At 35.3% G+C, this 22143-nt stretch overlaps 2 protein-coding genes and 1 long non-coding RNA gene across 4 annotated transcripts; all 3 read left to right on the top strand.

Annotated features, from left to right (window-relative positions):
- Positions 1-8879: 8879 nt before the first annotated feature.
- rxfp3.3a3 (relaxin family peptide receptor 3.3a3) lies at positions 8880-11119 on the top strand. Its single transcript, XM_019087340.2, has one exon. The coding sequence runs from the start codon at positions 9415-9417 to the stop codon at positions 10456-10458; it is 1044 nt and encodes a 347-aa protein (XP_018942885.1). The 5' UTR covers positions 8880-9414; the 3' UTR covers positions 10459-11119.
- A 2082-nt stretch (positions 11120-13201) lies between these two features.
- Positions 13202-15507, top strand: LOC122140439. Its single transcript, XR_006157110.1, has 3 exons — positions 13202-13385; positions 14857-14903; positions 15414-15507. It is a non-coding gene; the product is annotated as an uncharacterized LOC122140439 (long non-coding RNA).
- A 300-nt stretch (positions 15508-15807) lies between these two features.
- morf4l1 (mortality factor 4 like 1) lies at positions 15808-19985 on the top strand. Of its 2 annotated transcripts, none has more exons than XM_042744097.1 (8): positions 15808-15996; positions 16138-16163; positions 16423-16511; positions 16612-16713; positions 17456-17544; positions 17699-17871; positions 18159-18265; positions 19523-19985. In XM_042744097.1, exons 1-7 carry the CDS (start codon positions 15938-15940, stop codon positions 18218-18220), a joined length of 600 nt encoding a protein of 199 aa, XP_042600031.1. In that variant the 5' UTR covers positions 15808-15937; the 3' UTR covers positions 18221-18265; positions 19523-19985. The 2 variants fall into 2 exon arrangements, with proteins under 2 accessions (XP_042600031.1, XP_042600030.1); XM_042744096.1 differs by having other exon boundaries at positions 15825-15996; positions 18181-18265.
- The last annotated feature ends 2158 nt before the right edge of the window (positions 19986-22143 follow it).

Here is a 22143-nt window from a genome sequence, read left to right as displayed (position 1 = left end):
ATTTCATATATTTTTGAAAATCCAGCGTTAAGTTGATCCTGATAAGCGCTCTTCGACATAATTGTAAACATGACGGCTTTCTTCTTTTGTGAGAGGGTTTGGCGTCATGGCATCTTTGTTTGCAGGCGGAACGTTAAAGAACGCGACACACACATCTCCCAGAAATCCTGTAGAATTCAACCAATCTGATGACGCCTTCGAAACTCCTGAAGTGTTTCCACTTTTGTGTGACATATTAATCAGATGTTTAGCCAACGTTCCCGAGGGCGTGACGTCTGAGGCTGAGACTATAATAACCATGACCTGAGGCTATCTGCACAGTTTCAGTGCAGTGCCACCTAGTGGTCAGGAGAAATGAAAAATGGCTATTTTTGCTAGTAACTTCTGAATGGTTTGGATAAAAATTTCGCCATAGTCTGCCAAACTTCCTGTCCACCATTTTTTGAAAACCTACTTTTTCAAACTCTTCCTAGACCGTTGGTCCAATTTTCACCAAATTTGACTCCAATCATCTTCAGACCATGCTGGCAAAAAGTTAAGGATTTTGTGTTGATATACAAAACGGTTATTGTTTAACGCATCAACGACTTTGCTGGAATGATGCCAAATTGCATCTGAGGCTGTATATCTATAAATTTTTGACATATTGACACCAAACTTGTGCCATTGTCACCATACACTGACCACACCATACAGTACTGCCGCTCCCTATATGCAGAGTACGCAGTTTGCATAGGGCACCAACTCCCGGGGGGGGCACCATCCCAGTTGCTCATTAATTCATGTTTTAATTATCATATGATGAACTCATTGATGACTTCGCCTCCAGAAATAGCAGTGTGCCTTTGTAAATTTTGAAATTTGGAATGCTCCAGCAGATGACGTACATCAGTGTTGATTTTCGGAGTGTCTATTTACACTAAGTGCAAATAGGCCATCTTGTTGGCAGAAGCTATTTACATTAACTCTGCCCACCTACGTGTGAAAGACTATTAGCAAGTTACAGCTTCAGTGGTATAGATCGTCCCAAGTTCGACTTTGCCTATTGAACTTTTTTCTCTCCCTTTTCAAATCTAGTATCGCATCGGAAAGGCATTTATTTTTAATAAAAAACAAAAAAAAAAAATAAAAACATAAAAATAAATATCGGGTAGGCTTAGGCAGCACAAACAAATAATCAATACATTCCCAAAGATAAATTTAAAATTTCTGACCCACGCACACAACCCCACCCCCACCCCCCGGAAACCCCGACCCCAACCACTAAAAAAATTCTGAAAATGCTGATTTTTTAAAACTTTACTATAATATAACATAAGATAAATAATGATAAGTATTAACATAAATAAGTAGTAAATAAATTCTGATAATAAATAAATGGAGATGTTAAAGAACCTAGGTATTTTATGAGTGAATCTGTTAAAATAGCCTACTGAAGAGACCAGACATGAGCTACTCCCACAACTATGCCTACAGTGACAAGTACTTAGTACAACAAATAGAAATATGAGCAATGTGAAATGGCTAAAATAGTCTAACAGACAACAAAGGCAACAAAATAAAGGCTACATTTTGAAATTTATTTGTACATGTTAGCCAGCTAGCTAGCTAGTTAGTCTAATTAACATAAATTCAATTTTGTGAATATGTACAGTGGAAAATGACATACTTATTTCATTTTATGAATGCTAGATTATAGTCCTAGTCAGGGTCTTTTTCAAAAGACATTTACACACTTTTTGGTGAATTAAAAGAAAGCTGTAATGTAACTGATATTAAAATAACATTACAGAAGCTTTCATTTATTTTAAAGAAAATAAAGTAAAATTAAATAAGCAGTTAACTCAAGCAAAAATGTTCCACAGTGTCAGTGTTGCCAGTTAAGATGTTCTAAAAAGGCTATTTCAAAATACTGCATTAACATCACAGGTTAATACACAGTCGTTAACTTGTTATTTTTATCTCCATATTAATATTCTCCTCTTCTTTGCGTTGTTTCCTGCCTTGTGCACCTGATAATTTTCTTTTTTCACTAAATTTTTTAGAAATTGTACTTTAAGAGCACATAAATGGCAAAACTATTTGAACTGTGTGCACCATGCATAATTAATGCATTATGATGATGTATTATAATTACGTCATGAAGCAAAAATGTTGTCAAATCTTAGGATTTTTCGTTGATGTCAATTTTATTTTATTCTAACATTATTTTAATCAGTTTGATGATCGATCAGTACTAAAATTATGTTAACTGTCAGAAATTATTTTGCTTAATATATGGGTGTAGGAGCGCATGATGGTCACAAGAGGAGTACACTTCCGACCAAAAAAAAAAAACTTTCCTGCGGTGCCCCCCAGTCATTCTGCGCCCTAGACAACTGCCTATGTCGCCTATGCCATGGGCCAGCCCTGAGGTTAGGGTATGTGTAGGGAGGGCTTTAATGTCCCAATAAGGTGGCATCCATTTTTTTATTTGAATTAAAATGATCAGTTATTATCGCATACTGTTTTATAATTTACTACAATATTGAGATGCAGATAATTGCCACTATTTGAATTAAGTAGTATAAATAGCATTTTATCATAGTGTAAATGGAATCTATAGCTAGCCTATTTGCATTTGGTGTAAATAGAATATATCGCTAAGAAAATAAGCTGCTATTGATTATTTATTAAATTTAGTATTTATTTTGATAATATTTAATATTTTAAAATTATTTATTTAATGTGTGTAATTTTTTTTTCTTTTTTTTTTTTGCTGCAATTGTAATAGTATTTATTTACTTTTATGTTTTATTAAAGTAATATTTTGACCCCTATACAGTGGAGAAAATATTTATTTGATCCCCTGCTGATTTTTTAAGTTTGTCCACTTACAAAGAAATGAAGGGTCTGTAATTTTTATGGTAGGTTTATTTTAGTTTATCTTAATGTCAGCTCATTAGTCAGCTCATTAGGTGTGTAAGACACCTGTCCACACAATCTGTATCTTCCATTCCAACCTCTCCCACCACCATGGGCAAGACCAAAGAGCTTTCAAAGGATGTCAGAGACAAGATTGTAGATCTGCACACGGCTTGAAAGGGCTACAAAACCATCAGCAAGAAGCTTGGTGAGAAGGAGACAACTGTTGGTGCGATTATTTGGAAATGGAAGAAATACAAAACAACCTTCAATCGGCCTCGGTCTGGAGCTCCGTGCAAGATCTCGCCTCATGGGGTAAGGATGGTCATGAGAAAGGTCAAGGATCAGACCCAAACTACACGGGAGGAGCTTGTTAATGATCTTAAGGCAGTTGGGACTACAGTCACCAAGCAAACCATTGGTAACACACTACGTCGCAGTGGACTGAAATCCTGCAGCGCCTGCAAGGTCCCCCTGCTCAAGAAGGCACATGTACAGGCCCATTTAAAGTTTGCCAAAGAACATCTAAATGATTCAGAGAAGGCTTGGGAGAAAGTGCTGTGGTCAGATGAGACGAAAATTGAGCTCTTTGGCATTAACTCAACTCGCCGTGTTTGGAGGGAGAGAAATGCTGACTATGACCCCAAGAACACCATCCCTACAGTCAAGCACGGAGATGGAAACATTATGCTTTGGGGCTGTTTTTCTGCAAAGGGTACAGGACGACTTCACTGCACTGAGGGGCAAATGGATGGAGCCATGTACTGTAAAATCTTGGACGAGAACCTCCTTCCCTCAGCCAGAACACTGAAGATGGGTCATGGATGGGTCTTCCAGCATGACAATGACCCGAAACATACCACCAAGGCAACAAAGGAGTGGCTCAAGAAGAAGCACATTAAGGTCATGGAGTGGCCTATAGCCAGTCTCCAGACCTCAATCCTATAGAAAATCTGTGGAGGGAACTGAAACTTCGAGTTGCCAAACGACAGCCAAAAAACCTTAAGGATTAAGAGAGAATCTGTAAAGAGGAGTGGATCAAAATCCCTCCTGGGAAGTGTGCAAACCTGGTGACCAACTACAAAAAAACCTCTTACTTCTGTGCTTGCCAACAAGGGTTTCTGCACCAAGTACTAAGTCAGGTTTTGCTTAAAGGGTTAGTTCACCGAAAAATTAAAATTATGTCACTAATGACTCACCATCATGTCGTTCCAAACCGTAAGACCTCCGTTCATCTTCGGAACACAGTTTAAGATATTTAAGATTTAGTCCGAGAGCTTTCTGACCCTCCATTAAAAATGCATGTAAGGTATACTGTCCATCAGGGGCGGCGTTAGGGGTGGGCTAAGGGGGCTGGAGCCCCGAATGTTTTCAGCAAAGCCCCGAATGTTTTTATTACCACCATGCCATCAATGAATTTTCATGCCCAATAAAGTAATTTATATTAGAATTTAAATAAATAAATAAATAAATATCTCTCGACTCTCACGTCTACAGTGTCTGTCAATTTACGCGTTGTCATTCACACCCGACAAAAACCGCCCACTAAGTCTAGTGCTTCTGACTGACATGTAAACTGGCCAACCATCTATGAGCGTCTGTACGATCCAGCCAATGATATGAGATCTTTTGGAGCCAGGCGTGTAGTATTTTACTAGATCAATTTATTTGAAAGTTAAAATGGATATTTCAAAATTCTTCAAAAAAAAAAAAAAAAATAAAGGAAGTAAAACACCCCCAACCAGCACTTGAACGCCAAGATACAACAGCTTCAGGTATCTGTAACTTTTAATCATAGTATTATATTTCTTTTTCGGTTTTAAATTGTGTCTGATTTAACGTTACATGCTGAACATCTAACAGTTAACGGTTGCGCAGCACAGTCTATAGGACACACACACAGAGCGGTTATAATGTTTGGTTAGCAAGGTCTGTGGCAGACTTTTCGTGTCAGGGCAACAATTCAATAAACAAGAATAATAAAAAAAGACATATATCGCAAAGGAAATGGTTCCAAACAAAGCATGTTGTTGTGCTCTGCAGCAACACACAGCGGTGTTTACTGAATAAATTTGCGTGAGTAAATGATTCACTGACCCATTCTTAAAACAGTTGCTTACTTTTTTTTCTGAATGAATCATCTGTTTCGAACGAATCCATTGATTAAATGACTGACCGACGCACACATTAAGGCAGTGGCTTAATGAAATCAAGACGATACACTCTTAAACTACCACCATCAATGCAATAAAGTGTTCAGACCGAAACGGGATGGAGGGAGGCACATAAAACCACTTTACAGTAAAGTGGTATTTGTTATCATTAGTTACTTCATTACCAATAAACTAAGATTTTTTTTTTATTGCATTCATTCATATTTGTAAATCTTTTTTTTTTTTTTTTTTTTATCAAAATACAATTGTTCATTACAAAGAATTTATAATTTTCAGACCATATGGACACTAACTAATGTTAACAAACACAATTTTACTGTAAAGCATTATAACAAAAAGAAAATTCAAAGCAAATGAAAAAGGCAAATACGCAAAGTAGAGAAGTGGGCACACTTTAAGAGGAGAATAGTATAAAAGGGTATTGGTGTGGATAGAAGAAGAGAAAGGAGTGGAGAGAGGCAAGGAGAGCCCAAAAGGAGAGCTGTTATGATGAGAAGAAGAAAAACAATTGAGAAAAGAGGAAAGCAGGCAACAGCAAAGTTAGGACAAAACTTTATGAGGCAGCCACAGCAGAGGAATGATGCACAGACTTCAGTAGAGGGTAAGGTTTATCTGCTAGACTGAATAACTTGAATCTGTTTACTGTAATGCATAAACACAGAGATAAAGTCCTTTGTAGAGTAAGAGTATGTCAGTGCACTGCTTAATGTTTGCTTCTTATCCCTGTTCTACCAGGACGAGTGTAGCCAGTCAGGCTTGATTGGAAAAGAAAAGAAAACTGAAAGACAGAGACAAAAAAAGTGAGATAGAGACACAACATCAGCATATGTGTCTGGATACAAGGGATAAACTTTAAATAAAATGTTTTAAATTTGTTTTTTTTTATATTTTAAAAAAGGTAAATCTTTCTGATTTATTAAAATAAAAAGTCACATGGATTTTTCTGGGCTAAGCCCCGGATCTCCACTCACCCTAGAACCGCCCCTGCTGTCCATGTCTAGAAAAGTAATAAAAACATCATCAAAGTAGTCCATGTGACATCAGAGGGTCCATTAGAATTTGTTGAAGCATCGAAAATACAATTTGGTCCAAAAATAACAAAAATGACGACTTTATTCACCATTGTCTTCTCTTCCGGGTCTGTTGTGAGAGCGACTGCTGTGACAGTTGACGTACGACGCTGCTGACGTGTTATCTTTGTTATTGGGTGCACCAGAAAACACGTCAGCAGCGTCGTGAACACGCTCACAACAAACTCGGAAGAGAAGACAATGCTGAATAGGCACCTTGCTCAAGGGCACCTCAGTCGTGGTATTGCTGGCCTGAGACTCGAACCCACAACCTTAGGGTCAAACGCTCTAACCACTAGGCCACGACTTCCCCATCACCCCATCTTCCCCAAACTGCTATTTAGATATTTCTTTATTAAATATATGGAAATATATTTGATGTTTTATGAAACGTTTATGGATTAGTTTAATAATAGTTTAATAGTTTAATAATCATTCATAATGTAAATGTTCTAGAAATGATAATTAATACTGACAATGCAAAATCTTTAAGTTATCATATGTTTATTAATAGCTAACAGTATTAATTAATATTATACAAATATTTTTATAATATTAAAATTTTTATACAATTTTACACATTTTTAGAAATTAATTACCTGGTTTATTGTTGTCAAGAGAAAATGCATTAGTGCAATAGTACATTTTACAAATAATAATTACATAGAAACTCATGAATTAATGATTATTTAATGTATATTTATTTTATGTTATGTTAATTTATGTATATCAAATAAAAATATAGTTAATAAACAAAATTTTAAAGTGTATTTTTATTTAATATGCATTTATTTTATTTGAATTATTTTATTTGGAATATTTATCAGCGGTTTAAGGTGAGAAAATAATTGATTTATATCAGTTTTAAACTACACTATCACATTTTCAGCTCTTCAGAAAATAATACTAGCAATAATTATATTAAAAAATATAATTTTAAATGTGTCCACTTTTGTGCTGGTGTCTGGCAGGACATGCACTAATTTCAAATGAATGGGAATACTGTCAAAGCCATACAAGGTTAAATCATAGATTTTTATTTTCAATTCAACTTTTCAATTAAAGATAAATACACTCTAAAGCAGGGGTTCTCAACACTGGCCCTCAAGGTCCACTTTCCTTTTTTCCTTTTTCCGAGGTTTAACCTTAGTCATACTCTAGTGATCCTGAAGACCTTGATAAGCTTGTTCAGGTCTGTTTGATTAGAGCTGGAGCTAAACTGCAGGAAAGTGGACCTCGAGGGCCAGAGTTGAGAAACCCTGCTCTAAAAAAATCCGTAAAAATAGGGCAGGTGTTTTACCTGTAATTTGAATTACCCACTTATTTGAATTAATTTATTTAACAATAGGATATTTTTCTGTGATATTCTTTTATTGGTAACACTTTACAATAAGGTGTCATTTGTTAACATTAATTAATGTATTAACTAACATGAACTAACAATGAGCAATGCATTTGTTACAGTGTTTATTAATCTTTGTTAATGTTAGTTAATGAAAATTCAGTTATTCATTGTTTGTTCATGTTAATTCACAGTGCATTAACTAATGTAATCAAGCACAACTTTTGATTTTGATAATGTATTAGTAAATGTTGAAATTAACATTAAGTAAGATCAATGAATGCTATAGAAGTATTGTTTATGTTTAATTAATGTTAACTAATATAGGTAATTACTGTTAACTATTGATCCTTATTGTAAAGTGTTACCCTTTTATTTCTATATAGGAGTACTTTCTTTTGAGGTTCATCCAAGTTTAGGTAACATATTAACGCAGTAGCTTTTTAAACAGTTTTTGTGTTATATTTGTGCTATGTATAATCTAGTAAAAATACGCTTTCGGGCTTCATCGAATGATTATACATAATCAATGTCTAACCCGATGAAAAATTATAAATGTAATGTTATCCACATTATATTTCATCTGCAGCAACACTGTGAAGATTTATAATGATACGTTTGGTCATTGACTTTTAAATGCATCATTATGCAAACACATGAGCAGAGTTCTCGGCATGATGGACACGTAGCTAGCAGATCAACATGCCTCTTCATTTCTCTCCAATACGGTAGGAAATCAAATTAAACCAAATGTGGATGATGTTAAAGGTATACTCCACCCCAAAATGAAAATTTTGGCATCAATCACTTACCCCCATGTCGTTCCAAACCTGTAAAAGCTTTGTTTATCTTCGGAACACAATTTAAGATATTTTGGATGAAAACCGGGAGGCTTGTAACTGTCTACTCTGTGTCTCTCCATATCACCATATGCTGCGTATGCTGTGTATGCCAAGGATGCTCTGTTTCTACGTGTATTTAGCTTTGATTTGAAAGAAAACAGCGCATCCTTGTGGCGCGGATGATACAGAAGAGCATACGCAGCTTACGGTGATATGGAGAGACACAGAGGAGACTGTTGAAAAAGTAATTGTTGAATAAAGTCGTTATTTTTGTTTTCTTTGCTTACAAAAAGTGTTCCCGTCGCTTCATATAACCCAGATTGCACATCTGATGGCAGATGAAGTATTCTGACGATGACTTTCATACCTTTTATGGACCTTGACACTGTTATTTACTTGGCAGTCTATGGGACAGTCACAGGCCTCCCGGTTTTCATCCAAAATATCTTAAATTGTGTTCCGAAGACGAACTAAGCTTTTACGGGTTTGGAACGACATGGGGGTAAGTGATTAATGACAAAATTTTCATTTTGGGGTGGAGTATCCCTTTAACTGTGCAAACTTAAACTAAGCAACAGAACGTCTGTTAAAGAAGCAGCTATAAAGAAGTAGTATGTCCCAAAGGGCAAAGTATAAGTAGGCGATTTGGGACGCAGCAACTGTGAATGTGCTCAAGAAGCATACTGTTGCCATGGTTTCCTCGCTTATGCTGTTAATGTTTTCCAGGATCTCTTTACCGCCAGGAACATTCGCGCCCAAACTTGTAATCTAATTTTTGTGATCATTGAAATGTTTTGGAACCCCACTTGAAACGCAGATACAGTCAGACCTACTTATGCATATAAAAACGTATTTATCATCTCCTACACTCCCAAGGTTTTAAACTCCCACAGTTCCCACCACCTGATGTCAAAATTCTCCAACCAATCTTTACTCTGCAAGGGCGGGTAATACCAAAACACGTGTATCTATGTATATATTAGTGGAAGCGCACGGGTGTTGGGCAAACCGTTGAGAAAACATCTTCAACGCAGCTGAACGCTGGCTGAGCGCAGCTGGAACGCGCTATTGGATGCTTAACCATGGGTGACCCTTTTAACAGCAGCAGCAGGGTGTTTAACCGAACCCCTCAGGCTCATGTCACGTTTGGAAATCTGGAGGACATAGACGTGACCGCGGACAGAAGCCCGGTCCTAAGGATCATGATCTCAGTGGTGTACGTTCTCGTGTGCGCAATAGGCTTAGTTGGGAATTCGCTCGTCCTTTTCATCATGAGAGTGAAACACTGCAGACAGAGTACCACCATTAATGTGTTCATCATTAATTTAGCTGTCACAGACCTCCAGTTCGTCCTGACGTTGCCGTTTTGGGCGGTGGATACCGCTCTGGATTTCAGCTGGCCGTTTGGAGACGCCATGTGCAAGATCATACTGTCGGTTACTGTGATGAATATGTACGCCAGCGTCTTCTTCCTCACTGCTATGAGCATCACTCGATACTGCTCCGTGGCTTCAGCCACCAAGAACAGGGTCCGTCCCCCAGCGTCCTGCTCTGTCAAATGGGTTTGCGCATTTTTGTGGGTTTTTGCTACCGTCGCCACCGCGCCAACGGCTTTTTTCTCCACTGTGACCAACGTGGCTGGAGAGAAGCTCTGCTTACTGAAGTTTCCTGCCGGACATTATTGGCTTGCCTTTTATCATTTGCAAAAAATCCTGGTTGCTTTTGTTTTGCCCATGCTGATCCTTTCCGTGTCCTATTTGCTGCTTCTGAGATTTGTGAGAAAGCGAAATCTGAATAACATTCATTCAAAGCGCAGGATTCATGTGACGAAGTCTATCACAGTTGTGGTTCTTTCTTTCTTTCTTTGCTGGATGCCGAACCACGCAATTACATTTTGGGGTGTTTTGGTAAAGTTGAACGTGATTCACTGGGATGAGGCGTATTATATTGTCCATACTTATGTATTTCCCGTGACTGTTTGCTTAGCTCATACTAATAGTTGCTTAAATCCGTTTATATATTGTCTTACGAGAAGGCCTTTGAGAAAGAAACTGAAAAATTGTTTATCAAATATTGCCCCTTGGTTATTAAAGAGGTCTTTACAGAAAACTGGAAGGAATGCATGAACCAATGCAACGATATTAAAATGAGAAAATAATAATTTATGTGCAAAATATGTATATATTATATATGTATACAGAATGTTTATTCTTTTTCTCTTTTTTAAATTGTATTATAAAACGATGTATTATTATTAATATTATTATCATTACTAGCTACTACCAATAATACATTAGCCTACATTTAGTTGCATCAATAATTATTATTTACAGAGACTGACTGTATTGACTAATATTAAAGAACAAATGAATGATTAAGCTGAATATTATGAGTCTTATATGGGTCATTATGGGTCTTTCTGTAATTTGTAAAAGTGAAACAAATGTATGCATGTTTGAAAGTGACTATTAAAACAACAACATGCTGTCTTCTTAAGAATATTGGAAAACAGAATCATATCCCCAATAAGGTTGACATATTATGAATAAATCATTACAGATGTAGTCCACTTCTGACCATATAGTTTCACATGCTTCATACAGCAGGTAAAATAAGTATGGAACACGTCAACATTTTTCTCAGTAAATATATTTCTTCATGAAATTTTCAACAGATGTCGGTAACAACCCAAGTAATCCATACATACAAAGAAAACCAAACAAGTTTAGAAATTAAGTTATGTATAATAAAACGGAATGACACAGGGAAAAAGTATTGAACACATGAAGAAAGGGAGGTGCAAAAAGGCATGGAAAGCCAAGACACCAGCTGAAATCTATCAGTAATTAGAAAGCAATCCTGCGCCTTGTCAGTGGAAATTAATATTAGTTGGTTCAGTCTCAACTGAAGGCCTATAAAAAGGTGTCTTATTACCAATGTCACACAAGAAACATTTCACCATGGGTTAAAGCAAAGAGCTCTCTCAAGACTTTCGCAAACTTATTGTTGAAAAATATACTGATGGCATTGGTTACAGAAGGATTTCTATACTTCTGAATGTTCCAGTGAGCACTGCTGGGGCCATAATCTCGATGTGGACAAAGAACATAATTTCACCATAAACCAGCCATGACCAGGTGCTCCTCACAAGAGTTCTGACAGAGCAGTGAAAAAAATTATCAGAAGAGTCGTTTAAGAGCCAAGGATCACTTGTGGAGAGCTTCAGAAAGACCTGGAATTAGCATGTACAATTGTTTCAAAGAAAACAATAAGTAATGCACTCAAACCCAGTGGTCTGTATGCACGCTCACCACACAAGGCTCTATGGCTAAAGAAAAAGCATGTTTAAAATTTGCTGCACAACATTTAGACAAGCCCGTGAAACACTGGGAGAGTATAGTCTGGTCAGATGAGACAAAAATTGCACTCTTTGGATGCTATAATACACACCATGTTTGGAGGTCAAATGGCACTGCACATCACCCCGGAAACATCATGGTGTGGCACTGGCAAAATGCATATAACTGAAGTAAGGATGAATGGAAAAATGGACCGAGACATTCTTGATAAAATCTGCTGCCATCTACCAGGATGATGAAGATGAAACAAGGGTGGACATTTCAGCAAGACAGTGATCCCAAACACAGCCAAGTAAACTCTCAGTTAGTTTCAGAGAAAGGAAGTAAAGCTGCTAGAATGACCCAGCCAATCACCTGACTTGAATCCAACAGAAAATCTATGGAAAGAACTACAGATTAGAGTTCATAGAAGAGGCCCACCGAACCTTCAAGATTTAAAGACTGTTTTGTGTGGAAGAATGGGCCAAAATCACACCTGAGCAATGAATGCGACTAGTTTCTCCATACAGGAGGTGTCTTGAAGCTGTCATTACCAACAAAGGCTTTTGTACGAAGTATTAAATAAATTTCAGTAAGCATGTTCAATACTTTTTCCCTGAGTCATTCCATTGTATTACACAAAACTTAATTTCTGGACTTGGTTTTTTTTTCTTTGTATGTATGGCTTACTTGAGTTGTTACCAACATCTGGTGAAAATGTCATGTCAACAGTACCTTTAAAAAATATATTTACTGAGAAAAATGGTGACTTGTTCAATACTTATTTTACCCACTGTAGATGAGAGAATTGAACATCTGATGCCAGAAAGAAAATATCATGAACACCACAAGAATTCCTTGTACCTCAAAACCCATTTAACAAATCTGTGTAACTGGACAAGAGTTTCCTAAGGGTGACAAAGCAAATCATTTTAAAGAGGATGGACTGGAAAAAACAACAACAACCCTTTTTGCAACTTTTCATTTAAGGTTTAAATTTCCATACGAAACTACTGAACATTTACATTAATGCCTAATGTCTTATAATTATAAAACTATATAAGACTATTTTGTTGAAAGACCATCAGATAAAATGGAACATATTTCTGAACTGTGGACCTATTAACTAAATTCAAAGAGATATTTTAATAGTTAATTTAACTTGAACTGTTAAATAATATTGTAATAATCTAAATTCATTGCACCACACGCAGACACTTAATTTTTTTTTAATATATATATATATATATATATATATATATATATATATATATATATATATATATATATATATATATATATATATATATATTAGACAAAAAATATAGCCTATAATAAAAAAAAATGATCACAACTGTGAACATTTATATTTAACATTGTACATGTATGACTGTAAGAGATGTGACTCAACACACAAATAACTATCCGAAAAATATGAATACATCTTAAAATTTAAAAATTTTCTAAATGATAATCCGTAAGCAGTGCACACATTTTGTGACGCTCCGACAGAATCTACTGGTTAAATATTGTTTATTATGGGAGTCACCTGACAGGGGCGCCAAAAAAGTGCGTCATAGAAACGCAGCGCGGCGCCTTCACCCTGTGTGAATTAAATCGGAGCTGGCAATGCCTGGATTTGATTTTCCAGCTATTTTTATTGTTTAATCTGTGAATGGCGCCTAAACAGGACCCTAAACCTAAATTTCAAGAAGGTAAGATTCGCTATAGGAAAGCTTTGTCTTCTCAGTTGTTCGGCGGATCCTCTCATTCAGCCGCGCAAAGGAAGCAGGCGCTGCCACCACACAATGGCGCGTGTACACAACAAGATGTTTATAGAAAAGCAGTTTTAGCCGAGCAATGCTGATTGCTTTCTATGAATTGTGCAGATTTGTTTATCAGCAGTCAAGCGCATGACCGACTTCACGTTAGTGCTTTCTGTTATATGTAGCAGTGTTTATACATGCACACAGCTGCGTGTTTCTGAAACAAAACATTAGCTGTTGTCTATGTAGCCCATTAGCTTGTAGCAGGCCTGGCTTACAGGAAGCTCCTGTTATTGCATTGAAGTCCCGGCGGGAATGGTTATATATTGCCATTCATAACATAATGCTAGGAATGTCAGCTTAGAGCTGTTTAAATTATTTATGTCGCTAATGAGACGATAGAGGCTTTAACTCATTAAACAACCTCTAGAAAGGTCCGGTTACTGAACGAAGCGTTGTTCGGAATCGAATTTTTTTGAATATGGTATGGTACAGTGACCGTCTAAAGCGATTACTTCATGAATTAATTGCTTCGATTCACCAATTGATTCATTGAACAAATGGTCGTGTCTTAAGATTTTGAATGAGCTGATAATAAACACGGAGAGAGAACCGATGATTTGACTGATGGGGCAAGTTTAATAGTTAAAATGTTAACAAATCAAACTTGGTTGTAAGACATTTTTATATTGGAGTGTCTATTTACACTAAGTGCAAATAGCCCGCCTTGTTGGCAGAGGCTATTTACACTTATTCCGCCCACCAACGTTGATTCGGCTAGTCAACATTACAAAAGACAGTCAACAGTCATCAGCTCCAGTGACGCAGAATGTGTCGTACTCATTTTGACGCGATCGACCCGGGTTCAAATACGTAAATAGAATCTATAACTATTTGCACTTAGTGTAAATAGCATATATCGCTTAGAAAATATGCTATTTTCACTCAGTGTAAATAGCATCTAATATAATATTTTGATCACAAAAATAATACCAAAGTTTTTATTATTTATTTCTCAAATATCATCTGCCTTTTTATACACACACACACACACACACACACACACACACACACACACACACACACACAAACCTGTTTAGTTGATTTAATAGCATTTTATTAAAACTTGCAGAACCATTTTAAGCCAAGACTTCATTTGGTACTATTTAATAGATATGCAAATTATATTTCGATTTTAAATAAGCAGGCAGAAATTGGAAAATTACAATAAACACTTATATTAATGTATTTTTTAATAAATTTGTTTTGTGTGTTATGACTTGTTTTGAATGTATTTGCTTAAAATATACACAATAAACATATGATCATGTGCTTATACACGTTTTCATATAATTAAATGCTTTCTTTATTTGAGTACCTGTGGACGTCATTACACATGAATGTTTCTGATGTATTTCAGGTGAACGAGTGCTGTGCTTTCATGGGCCATTGCTATACGAAGCTAAGGTATCTGTCTGAATTACCAATGCCGTTTTGCATCCTTCAAAAGCCTGTTTGATATTTTTTGGTAGCAATAACATGAAGCATATTTCCTTTTTTAGTGTAAATGTAGTCCAAGTGTTTGATGTAATGGATTTGTAGATAAAGATTTAGGCCTTTGATATTGTTTTCTGTATTAAGTTGAATAAAAGGCACAGCAACCATTTAACCTTTTATTTATATATATATATATATATATATATATATATATATATATATATATATATATATATATATATATATATATATATATATATATATATATATATATATATCTCTATCTCTTAAGATGTTCTCTTAAGATGTTTTATCATCCTCATTTATTTTCATGTGAATAGGCTGTTTTCTTCCTCCCTGGTTGTGTTGTATTTTAATGTTCAACATTATTTAAATTGTATTAGTTATCTTAGAATTTTTGAACCGTCGTCATCTGAACGATGATTTGGATGTTTATACATATTTTGTCTTTCCTCCCAGTGTGTAAGAATCAATATCAAGGACAAACAAGTGAAATACTTTATTCATTACAGTGGATGGAATAAGAAGTAAGTCTTTGTATTCAAGATTCTGGTTTAAATAGATGAAAATTCAGTGGTAGTTAGGACACATTTATTATATAAGTTAATATGGTTAATTCTGCCAATTACCATGTGATTTGGTCACCTTATTCTAAGAATGTGTATACAATGTGTTTCTAGCTGACAAAAATGTTCCCCAAAAACCCGTGCTCAAAAATATGTACACAAAAACCCACAAAAAGAAAAAACATCATAAGAAAAAAAACTGATTAATAAAAAATTATAGAAACAACTAGTGACATAAAACAGATCTTTCAAAGAAATCAATTCATTAATGCACATAACGCTTCTATGTCCCTTTTATTTTTGGTTAATCTAGTGGATCAAGAAATGGTTTATGCAATCTGTGATGCATGTTTATCTTTTCATGAGAAAAATTAATGCAAAATATTGTTTTCCAGAGACCATTATGTTGAGGGAAGGATGAGGGGTGTCGCACCGAGCAAGAAAATCGCTGCTGTGCAGCAAAAAAATGTAGATGTGTGAGTGTTACTTTGTCAGCTTTTACTGTTTGAAGTGCCCTCAAATGAACTCTGCTTCTTGCCTCAACTAGATTTAAAAAAAAAATGAACTGTCAAAACTGAAAACTCATTTAACCACGGGCTTTCTATTCATTACACTAGAAAAACAAAGAAGAACAAGCAAAAGAGTAAGTTCCCATTCCCTATGCAAATCCTGATTTATTTTGACCTGCCAAAGCAGTTTGATTGAACCTTCTCAGTATAGATGTATTTAAATAACAATTTATAGAGTTTCACAGTTAGTTTACACATCTGTCATGTTGTTCTCTGAGTTGTATTTGTCAAAACATTTAAGTAGTTGCAGATGCAATAAAATATTACATTATGTGGTATTTGAAGTCATTGCTTATTAACTGATAACAATCTCTTGTCTTGTTTGCTTCTTAGCGCCAGGGGCTGGAGAAGGCACTAGCACTGGGGACATGCCTCACCCCCCACGCAAGAAGAGGGCACGTGTTGACCCAACTGTGGAGAGTGTATGTCAGTTCAAAGCCTGTTTAAATTATTCAGAGTTGGTGTTTTAACAGAAGTTAAAAGTGAGTTTGGTTTTGACTCCCAAACTGGTTTTGTTTGCAGGAGGAGACTTTCATTAACCGAGTAGAAGTGAAGGTAAAAATTCCCGAAGAGTTAAAACCGTGGCTGGTTGATGACTGGGACTTGATCACTAGACAGAAGCAGGTAACAACAAACATCCTCCCATGCTTCATCCAGCTTTATTGCTTTATACAGAATGCTGTTTCAATCAGCAACTAGATGTAATTATATGATGAACAATTTTTCCAAGTGCACATTTGCAGAACATTTCCTGGATATCTGCGTAAATTGGTTGTACAATTAAATTTTGACTTTTGAATTATTATGCTGTTCACACCATGGTGTGATTAGTGTAATTGGTAGATGACAATCTGTGACGTTCTACTCTGAGCTGTTCGAGTGTATGCTCTCCATTATACTATATGATAAAGGCAAGAAATGCAAAAATAAATCTTTAAAATAAAATGAATTTGTAACTTGAGCAATCAATAGATAAAACTACTATCCACCAGGGAAGCATTTGTTATGCAGATGGGTTATTAAAAAACAGTTTATTTAGTAGGACATTAGATCTATTTAACTATTTGCTAGTCACAATTTGGTCTTGTTTATTTTTTAGATTAATGCATTATTCAGACATTAACATTAGTCATTAGTTTTATGCATTATTGAACAGAAATATTACAAAGGTAACTATTGAACTACATTGGAAGTTTCAACAGTAGTTAAAAAGTAGTTTCAGAGTTTACAGGTTGTAATTATGAGTTCTAAGAAGACGTTAACTTTTTACAAGTTGGAATCTTGTAATTATGCTAATTCTGACATGGTGTGCACGCCTTAATCTGCATTGTGAAAATATTTGTGGTTTTATTTCTTTTTTATTTAGCTTTTTCACTTGCCTGCAAAAAAGAATGTAGATGATGTCCTTGAGGACTATGCAACTTACAAGAAATCAAGAGGAAACTCTGATAACAAGTATGTTTGTATGCAATATGTAAAAAATAATTTTCTTACCCAGTTGAAACCACCTTTGTACAAATGATTCATTTGTTGAGTAAATCATCCCTGTTGTAGAAATTCACAAATAAGATGTAGAGAGTTTCTAAAGGGATACTTGATATTTATTCAGGGAATTTGCCGTGAATGAGGTGGTTGCTGGAATCCGCGAGTACTTCAATGTCATGTTAGGCACGCAGCTCCTCTACAAGTTTGAGAGGCCGCAGTATGCAGAGATCCTAGCAAACCATCCAGACACATCCATGTCGAAGATCTACGGAGCGCCACACCTGCTGAGGCTTTTTGGTATGAACCTGCTAATGTTAGTTATAACATTTGAAACTTAACTGTACCTTCAAAATCAGAGCAACCAGTCAATTTCAGATATTTTAGAAAAACAAAATGTTAAATGTAAGCTTTGAATGCTACAAACTTGTTATAGCAAGATGCATAATAGTCCATGCCCATAATCACATCCGCAAAGCTTAATGTAATCATGAAAATATCATGAATGAGATCTGGGGGGCTTTAATCAGTGTTTGTATCTCAGGTAATGTTTTAATTGACATTATTAGTAATTTGATGGTTTATAGCCTCTTTTGTGTCCGCTGACAGTGAGAATTGGAGCAATGCTGGCCTACACACCTCTGGATGAGAAGAGTCTGGCCCTGCTTCTCAGCTACCTACAAGATTTTTTAAAGTAAGCAGAAATTTGTTTTAATATTATTTTTAATTCATTTCAAAATAGGGCTGCTCGATTATGGTAAAAATCATAATCACGATTATTTTGGTCAGTAGTGTAATCACAATTATTTAACATGATTATGAAGGGGCATATGACCAAAACTTTATATGAGGGATTATTTAAAGATAGTGATATATATCAAATATGTATTTCCTGTAAATAAGGTTGCTATGACATCTGCATTGTAGAGACCAGCAGAATTTCAAACAAACAAACAAAAAGGTCCTCAAAATTACTGAAAATAATTAAACTGTCAGTAATGAAGCAAAGGACAAATACATTAGAATAAAAATATACAAATGAAACAAACTGCTTTAATTTTTTTTTTTTTTTTATGCAAGTCTCAAGCAGTTTACAGCCTTCTACAGAAAAGAATAATCAAATGTAAAATAAAACAGCATAGTCTTCACTGTAAGAATTAAACTTTTTGGTTTCTTAAAGCTTCTAAAATCCTTCACTCAAGAGCAGTGTGTGATTTTGATTTTAATAAGCACACAGAATCTAAGAATAAGCACACAGTCACAACAGGAAAATATCCCGCCGTCACTTTAAGAGCCGCACGGATCCAATTTACCGTTACATGCTTATTTTCATTCTCAACTCTTTATGTTCATTTATTACATGACTGACGAAGGTATACATGATTAATCACTAAGCACCGCATTTTGACACATTTTTGCATGTATTTGACCGTCCATCTCTAAGCGCATATATCTTCATGTAGAGCAGCACAAGTTCTCCTTCACGCTTTTAAAAACATCAATAAATATACTTCTATAAATCAAGCACGTCCCATTTTGCGAAAGTCACGTTACATGATTTTACTGATTTGCACGTGAAATTGGGCTTTTATGGAGGAACAAAGGCGCAGCGCTGCAAAAGGGGGCGGAATAAGGCGCAATAATCGTTTTATCTCGATTATTGTATTTTCATAATTGTAGGAGGCCAAAATCAAAACCATTTTTTGATTAATTGCACAGCCCTATTTCGAGAATTTGAGCAACTTTCTGAAGCTGTCAGGTTATTACGAAGACATTTTATGATGATCTTATACACTAGTTTTCAATGAAGCTGGCCTAATGTCAAGCCAAAGCTATGCAGATTATGAAAACTATTTAAGATCAATTTATTTAAAAATGGATCTTTATAAATCACTTGCAGAAAGTAACTGACTTTTATGCTCGATTTAATTGACTTTTATGCTCAATTTAGGTATTTGGTGAAGAATTCATCGTCTTTGTTCAGTGCAAGTGACTATGAGGTTGCACCTCCGGAATATCATCGCAAAGCTGTCTGAGGGCAAAGCCAGTGAGGATGTTTGGTGCTACGTTCTGATCCTCATTTTATTTTTGTTTTTTTAAATCCAGTCATCAGTCTTGTGGAAGATCTTAGTGCCCACAACATCAGTCAGTAGTGATTCAGTACTTTAAGGATGATGTCTGGTATTTCAGATAAGGATTAAATCTCTTCAGAAAGCTGCTGGTAATTGCTCCCATTTTATTGATCCATTTGTTTTAGTTAATGTATTATTGATAAACAGAACCTGGTCATGTATATTCATATATTATTTTTGTACACTTTTTCTTTTCTTTTTCTTTTTTTGTCAAATGATTAATCGCATCCAAAATAAGATTTTGTTTACATAATATATGTATGTTTACTGTGTTTATTACACACACACACACACACACACACACACACACACACATATATATATATATATATATATATATATATATATATATATATATGTCAACAAAAACTTATATACATTTATATGTTATATAAAATTATTTAATATATAAACAACATATTTTCTTAAATACATAATACACAGCACACACACACATATTATGTCAACAAAAACTTTAGTTTTCTTAAATATACATGCATGTGTTTGTATTTTATATATATATATGTATATGTATGTATATGTATTTATGTATATGTTTGTATATATTATATATATATGTATGTATGTATGTGTGTGTGTATATGTATATATATATATATATATATATGTATATATATATATATATATATATATATATATACATATATGTACATATATGTATATGTGTGTATATATACACAGTACACACTCATTATGTAAGTAAAATCTTATTTTGGATGCGATTAATCATTTGATAGCACTTTTTTTTCATCAAACATGTCAGTCAATAAATTGTTCTTCTCAGCTGTGACTCTGCTGCATTTTTTTTTCAACTACATGACTCTTGCCAGTTTTCCTAAAAAAAAAAGTTTAATAACTTTAACGATGGCTCACATCTTGATGTTAAAAGTAAAGGTGATGTAGCAATAGCAATTCAGTGGTATGCAGCAGATGCCATCATATTTGAAAATGTAGTCTTTGAAGAGTCCAAGCCTCTGTTTTTAGTTCTTTGCTTGCTTCAATCTAATATACATTTGGGAGGCTTGCAATGATAACTTCTGAGAATGTTGTCTTAAACATATTATGAAATTAAAAGAGCATGTTATTGTACTGGTGAATATAATTTTTCAGCAGACTGCAAATGTTCAGAAACCACCCAGCAGCGCTGGCTAACTTGAGAGTGTAGCTCAGCTTCACCTAACATACTGCAGTGACCGTTAAAAGACTTGTAGAACTGCTTTTTGAGAAATACAATGGCGAAGTCAATGGATACGGACTATTTGGGCGGCTGCTGTTACACAGAACATATTTAAAGGGTGGAATGAATGAGGTCTTTCAAGAGGCTCATGTTTGAAACAGGTTTGTCTACTGGATTTGGCGAGTTCCCAGACTTGAGCTGGAGCCACTCAAACATAAAATTACACTTTACCTCAAAGAACATAACCCTGGCATTTAATGTATTGGAAGAAGAAGCAGCATCAGTATTATTGTTTAGTCTTTCTGTACTTAAACAAAGAAATGAATCTTCTTTTGTTAATATGTTTAGAGGGCTGTTACATGATACCACAAAGAGGATGGGATTCGCAGGATGTGATTCAGAACATACACGAGTGGCTCTTCCGTAAAGAAGGTGCAAAAAGCTTGGGTCATAATTTGAGGTGCAAGCACCAATTTGTGTTTCTTATTTTTCTTCTGTTTGGGCTTCAGAGACAGTAAATGAAAGAATTTGGAAGCCAATCCAATCAGGCACACACACTTTTTTTTTTTACAGACACTAGGTGGCGCTATAATGGATAATTTATACTTCCACAATAACTCTGAAACCTGAAAGTTACTGGCCTTTATTTTGTGAGCGCAATGTCTAAAACCTGGTACGTATAGACAACAGGTCCGTTGTAGCGCATATATCTAGGTGTTTCCACAAAAAGTGCAATATCATAAATACATGGTTATTTAAATCATATGATGAATTAAAAAATAAGCATATTTCCAACCAACCACTGGTGACGCAACTGTATTTACAAGTTTGCAAACAGGACTAGCTTGCTGACAGTATTACTCGAAGCTGTATCCAAAACAAACACTCATTGTAGAGCTGGTTTTGAAGGCATCTATAGAGTCTGTGGAATCTGTAGCCCACAAATCATGTAAATCAGCTTTTCTACGGCATGACCTTCATACGGAGACTCCCAGTGCACGCCGATTGGTTCATAGTTACACAGTTTTCCTGACGATTGGTTCATGGGAGTGCGTCAGGTCTCAATAGAGCCTGAACCTTGTAACCGAGGGGGGGAATGAAGTTTACAGGCAAACTTTGACAAGAGACGCAAATTTGGAGATCTGGACAAGTGCAAAGTTACACTGGAACTATGAAAAGTTTAAAACAACGACTTAAGAAAAACGAGGTAAACATTAGATACAAGTTTTACTGTTTCGAAAA

This window comes from Cyprinus carpio, chromosome B18, assembly GCF_018340385.1.
Source record: "Cyprinus carpio isolate SPL01 chromosome B18, ASM1834038v1, whole genome shotgun sequence".
Taxonomy (NCBI): Eukaryota; Metazoa; Chordata; class Actinopteri; order Cypriniformes; family Cyprinidae; genus Cyprinus; species Cyprinus carpio.
This window is presented reverse-complemented; position numbering and strand designations above follow the sequence as displayed.

Bases quoted from the DNA above. Each gene is read 5' to 3' on its own strand.
- rxfp3.3a3 (XM_019087340.2), top strand. From the start codon at position 9,415: ATGGGTGACCCTTTTAACAGCAGCAGCAGGGTGTTTAACCGAACCCCT.
- morf4l1 (XM_042744096.1), top strand. From the start codon at position 15,938: ATGAGGGGTGTCGCACCGAGCAAGAAAATCGCTGCTGTGCAGCAAAAA. The intron at 15,997-16,137 runs GTGAGTGTTACT...TCATTACACTAG, and splicing joins CAGCAAAAAAATGTAGATGT to AAAAACAAAGAAGAACAAGC. The intron at 16,512-16,611 runs GTATGTCAGTTC...TTTTGTTTGCAG, and splicing joins TTGACCCAACTGTGGAGAGT to GAGGAGACTTTCATTAACCG.